Source organism: Corvus brachyrhynchos, unplaced genomic scaffold (assembly GCF_000691975.1).
Source record: "Corvus brachyrhynchos isolate BGI_N302 unplaced genomic scaffold, ASM69197v1 scaffold616, whole genome shotgun sequence".
In the NCBI taxonomy this organism is placed as follows: domain Eukaryota; kingdom Metazoa; phylum Chordata; class Aves; order Passeriformes; family Corvidae; genus Corvus; species Corvus brachyrhynchos.
The window spans coordinates 743,354-749,353 of NW_008238831.1; the positions used below are offsets into that span (position 1 = coordinate 743,354).

At 45.1% G+C, this 6,000-nt stretch overlaps 1 protein-coding gene across 3 annotated transcripts in view; it reads left to right on the forward strand.

Annotated features, from left to right (window-relative positions):
* The window catches only part of FBXW11 (F-box and WD repeat domain containing 11), a 59,105-nt gene that overhangs the window by 36,793 nt on the left and 16,312 nt on the right, over positions 1 to 6,000 (forward strand). For all 3 annotated transcript variants that reach the window (XM_017738164.1, XM_017738163.1, XM_008636750.2), the window contains one exon: positions 453 to 543. In XM_017738164.1, coding sequence (XP_017593653.1) covers positions 453 to 543 — 91 coding nt within the window. The remainder of the gene's footprint in view (positions 1 to 452; positions 544 to 6,000) is intronic.

Consider the following 6,000-nt stretch of genomic DNA (forward strand, 5'->3'; position numbering starts at 1 on the left):
TTTTTTCTTTTTTTCCCCCCCTTAAAATGTAAAGTAGCAGCTTGGGCTGCAGAAGGCTCTCAAAGAGAAACCGTTGCTTTTTGTGGCAGTGGAGTTTTCCTGTCCTTCCCGAGATTCTGGAGGGCTGTTCTGCTTCAGAAACCTGTTTCCCTGTGCTCTCTAGTGGTGTGCCTGAGCAAAGGCACGTACAGAGCAAGGGGATGGCACCCTGCTGCCTGGAGAAGTTGTGGAGCAGGGAATCAGAACTGGAAAACACGGTTATCTTTTTAACCTTGGACAGCTTAAATATTTGTCAAATCGCAAAGTCACAAGGCTTGTAATAGTGATACTAAAAATTCTTCCAAGTGTTTCTGAGAATATGTGCTCAGGGTTTTTTCTGGGCAGGCTTTGCATTCCTGTGAAGTTTGGATTCTTTGTGGTACTCTGAAAACTGTGTTTTTTCTTCTTTCTAGGGATCAGTACCTGTTTAAAAACAGACCAACAGATGGGCCCCCCAATTCATTTTACAGGTCCTTATACCCAAAGATAATCCAGGATATAGAGGTAGGTGTTCTGATCTGTCCTATCTGCAGGACAGATAATGGTGCTGATTTTGGAATTCCACAGGTGGTGATTGTTGGAGCAGTGAATCTGTGTCACTGCTGCTCTTGGGATGATGTAAAAAACACCCTCAGCAACTCCCTGCCGCAGGAGGTGCAGTGGTTTAGGTGTTAACACCATCCTTTTTGCATTTGAAGAGTTTTGGAACTCTTCTGAGACTCTGGATTTTAGTACAATAGCAGGTTTAGGACACAGTACTCCAAGATAATTCCATGTATTGCTGAATGTTCAATGTATTGGCCACACTCACTTGGAAGGTGATCTGAGGTTGATCCCTTAAACACCAATTATTTAAAATGTGACTTACTACTTCTAAAGCAGTGACTGACTGTTGTAAATACAGCTTTGGTCCCCATATGGGGTTTTTCCTCTCCAGTGGTTTGATGGGAACAATAATCAGTCCTATGATGATGAACCCACAAGGGGCATCACTGGTGAAGAAGCTTCAGATGTAAAATTTTGCTTATCTTGTTTTGAGGTTTACAGAGCTGAGCTTGCTTGGTGGTTTTGAAATATTTCTGATAAATCAGGATCATCCCAGTGTTCTGCCAGCAGGAGAAAATGTGTCTTTATGTGTTTGCTGTACCCACCACAAAGCTCTGAAGTTACACCACGGACTGTCATGGATTTATTTCAGGATGGGAAATTACTGGTCTGAAATTCATTAGTGGGGAAATGTGTTCTGATGTTGAAGACAGATGTGAACTAATGGAATCACTGCAGAATGGCTAATGGCAATTTGTGTTGCATGGCACTCAGGAAACAAAATTATCCTGAACTCTGAACCCAGCTGTAAAATGGTTCTGCTGGCAGCCATAATGTACTTTCCAAATACCTTTTAATAAAGCTTGCTACATCATTTATAGACATTTAAAGATAAAGAACTGAGCATGAAATGCACCCTAGGCAAAATATGACCAAACTTGATATTCACCTGTGAGCTGAATGATCTGCTTTGTTGTTTGAGGGAAGATGTATTTTCCCTGTAGGGAAGGAGAGTGATACTGTGGTGATAAGAAGCCTGTAGGATTAAGAGCTTTTAGGGTGATATTTTCTTGCTTTCTGCACAGTTCTGGTCTAGTTCTGTAAAGAAAATGGGCAAAAAGCAGCATGAAAACCTTTGCATAGAACACTAGAACAGTTTGGTGTTACTGTAACTCACACTTTCAGTGTTACTTTTCTGAATCTCATTTGCGTAAGTGGAACATTTGTGTAGACATTGTTGTCACTAAAGATGGAAGGACTCATTGAAGGTGTTCTGAGGACTTTCTAAGGCCTTTTGAATTATCCCAATCTGCTCTTTAATGCTTTGATTCTTTACTTGCTGTAGATTTGCTTTCCAGTGCACAGAAACAGAGCTTCTGAATTGAATACTTCTTGCTAGGATGAAACAAGTAGGAAAAAACCGAAGCCCTTGTGCTTCTCTCATCCCCAATATCAATAATAAATATAAAAAAATTATCAGTCTTTGAATAGCTGAGAGTGGGAAAAGAGTAGGTCATTAAAAATGTAGTAATGAGCATGTTTCTTAAAAAGAAATCCTAAATTTCATTACATTAACAATAAATTCATTAAACCTCAAATTAAGAGACAAATTTGCACTGTGCAGCCTGATAGCAAGAGCTCATCCATTCAAAATGGATACGGAACACATTGGTGCTTGCAAGTCAAGAGACCCAGACTTTCAAGCCTCCTTTGAACCTTAAGTTTCTCTGAGTTTTAGCTCGTGGCTGTTTATTTTCCATTCAGTGAGGCTCAGGTGGCTGCTTGTGGGGCTGTAGGGTGTGCAGTCAGGGCTTGTGGGGTGGAGCTGGAGCCCAACCTCAGGCATTAAAAACCACCCTGAGGTATGAGCCTGGGAATGAGCACACGGTAAACTGGGAGCTGTTGCCATGGTTTCTGCCCATTCCAGGCTGCCTGGCAATCCAGCTGCTGCTGCCTGTGCTTCCTGTGCTTTCTATCTCATGCCTGTGTCCTTAAGGCTGTTAAATATTCCTGGCCATGCCGGGAGCTCCGGGGTGGCTCAGGCTCAGGTGGAGCAGGGAAGCAGAATCAGGGCTGTGAGGGAAAATCCCCTGTAGTTCTCTACCTTCCCTTCCATGCTTGGCTACAGACCATGAACAGCAGCTTGAGCCCTCAGTGGCTGTCAGTCCCTTGGGGTAGAATTGAGGGTGGTGGCATGACCTTCCCACCATCCACGGCCCATGCGCACTTGGGAAGGGCAGGAAACCCGGGATCAGCCAGCACCTGTTGGCTCTGGGCTCCTGCCTCTGCACTTCCCTGCGGCAGGGGGAAGGGGAGCTTCTCTTTGCCCAAATCCAGGAAAGAAATGCGTCTCTTTCCAGAGTGGAGAAATGTGTGTTTGAAAAGCAGTTGTTAATTCCAGAGTCACCAGTGCTCCGTGGGCGCGGGCAGCGCATTTCCTGCTCCCGGTTCCTCGGAGCTGCTGGGCTGGAGGGAAGGCAGGAGAGCAGGACAGGGGGATTGTGCCACAGCAGGTGTTTCCCTGCTTACATATTCCCTCCAAGTCCTCTGAAATATTGCTGTTTGCAGAGGGGTTGGTGTTTGTGCTAATAGTCAAGGGCCCAATAATTCTTCCACTTCCAAAAGTCTATTAGAATTTTTCAAATAAATCACCCTTTAAAGTACTTTTCACAAATTGGTTCCCTAAAGGGCGGTCAAAAGAAGCTTTTAACACTGTTTAAAATGTAGAGAGTGAGTACCAATAACAACCAAACTTAGCTTTAAGATTAACTTTTTCCTCCTCTTCCTGTTTTGAAGCCTGAAGTTGCTCTCTACAGTTTTGTACTTTCCCCATTCTCCCATGTTTCACAGCAATGTGCAGAAGCTCTTAAATAAGACTTTCATCTTAGCTGTGATGAAGAATATTTTGTCTCTGAATACCAAAATATTGTTTCTTCAAATATTTGCCTGGATCTTTAATAAGATCTTCCTGTTTCTTTCAGAGGTCAGAGTTCAGGGAGCCATATTAGCATTTATAGAATTATATACCTGTTGTTAAAAACAAATCCAAAGGATTTCATTTTTTTTAATACAGTAAAATATATTTGATGTAGCACAAAAATCTTGTCAGTTGGTATTTTACCACAAAGATTAACCAAATTCTGCTAGATTGTTTCCAAGGGTGAGAGTTAGGAATTTACTGCAGCTGGTGCTAAATTGGGTTGTGGGCAGAGATAAACTCAAAGCAGAATGTGCTCTCCGACTGTCAGAATTTGAAAAATAATCCCAAACCTGAATTAACAATTGGAAGGAAAAATGAGGAATGATAAACAGCAAATTTGAATTCTTTCCCTTGGGCTCTGCTTGTGGGTCAAAAGTTCATGCAACCACAGAGTGGTGGTAGCTGAAGGTAACACAGGCAGGGATTTGGCAGAGGGAGCTTCCCTTGCCTCTCCAGAAATGTTGTGGTGCCAGTGTGTGTTTATTTCATGCCAAACACATTTTAGGAACATAATGTCACTTCTGAAGTCACTGGATTTGAAAATAAGAGGACATTCAGAGATCTGAAACCAAATTCTTGGAAAGAGATGGTTACTCCCCACCTCCACTGTGAAGCCAAATATTTAATTAGATTTAGTTTCACAAGAGGTGGTCCAGTTCCTCCAAACGTCTCCAAGTCACATGTTGAACTGCCAGGGTTCTTTAGGAGCTTTTTTAAAGGGAAAATCTTTTTGGATTTGGATTTGGGGGGGGTTATCCTAGAAAACTGGACTTGGTTTGAGAGCTTGTTTGTGGAGAGCCCCTGGCTGGAGCGGGGTGTCCTGTGTGGGGTCGGCTGTTCCACAGGCACAGTGCCAGGCTGGGAAGTTTAATCCTGCTGATTCCAGAGTCCCAAGTCCCTGGAATTTTTCCATATTATTTGTGAAGCTCGGCCAACTATTGTGTTGTCCCCTCAGGATTAGCACAGGTATCTATTTCTGGTGATGAGTTGAGAAGACTTCATTTCATAAATGTTCCCCTTATCTTTGAGGCACATGGTGAGTGCCCTCAGCTTGTTTCCATGGAGACTTGGGTCCACCTAATTAAGATGAGAATTAAAATGTGGTTTTTCTGAAGACTTGAGGAAAATGTGGTGCCAGGCCATCAGATAAACACTCTGTGTTCTTCTGATTTCTGAAAAAGTTCAGGTTTTAGGACTGGAACTGAAATTTTAAAGCCTTGGAACAGTTTGAAAAGGGGAAAAAGTCAGTTCTTGCCCTAAGTCCCTGCCTGCATTGGGAGATGATTGTTTATGAAAGTTGCAGGGTATAATTTCTGAGGGAAATGGGTTTGTTTAGTACTGCTCTAATTATGATGCTGGAGAAATTCTATGTGCATGTGTGGGGAGAATCTGGTCAGCATTATATGCCTTGAAATTTTTTCAGCCAGCCTTTGAGATCTCTATTCCACAGGCACTTTCCAAAAAGCATTTCTTAAAAATGAAGCTGGCCAAGGAAAGGGGAGGCTTTGGAGCAGGAGGGACCAAGTTCTTGTGGTGCATGGCACAGATTTCAGCTCTCTCCTCTGAACTCCCCTTTCAGCTGCCCCAACCACGGGGTGGGGCCCTGGCTTGGCTCCTTTGGTTGCCTTTGCCCACATTACTCCTGTTTTTTAACACAAATGGGCTGGAGAGCAGCCCCTGGAAAGGGGCTTGGGGGTGCTGGTCCATGGCCAGTTGGATGTGAGTCAGCAGTGCCCTGGAGCCAGGAGGGACATCCCTGTCCTGGGGACATCAGGCTGGGCCAGGGAGGGATTGTCCCGCTCTGCTCTGGGCTGGGGCAGCCTCACCTCCAGTGCTGGGGCACTTTGGGTGCCACAACATCAGAGAGATCCAAAGCTGCTCCAGAGTGTCCAAAGGAGGGAGCCGGGGCTGGGGAAGGGTCTGGAGGGGCCGCCCGAGGAGCGGCTGAGGGCACTGGGCTGGTCCAGCTGCAGCAGAGGAGCTGAGGGCAGAGCTCCCCGGGGCTGCAGCTCCCGCCCCGGGCGAAAGGTTCTTCCCCAGAGGGTGCCGGGCACTGCCCAGGCTCCCCAGGGAATGGGCACGGCCCCGAGGCTGCCAGAGCTGCCAGGGGTGCACAGGGTGGGGTTGCTGGGGTGTCTGTGCAGAGCCAGGAGCTGGATTGATGATCCATTTGGGTCCCTTCTAACTGAGGATACTCAGTGACTGTGTGAACTTTGTACTTTCCATGGTGTTGTGCATAAACCGAGTTACTGTCTCCAATGAAACTAAAAAGGTACAATAATTTTGGTTTTCAGCAGCATTACTGTGGTCAGGTGAGGTATACATGTGTCACTAAAGTGCCTCAGAGGACCCCCAGCTCTTTTCGTTGTTACTGGCTTGTATTTTTAAGATTCCCTCTCCAGGTCTGGCAGTTACAGCAGTTACTTCTCCATTGC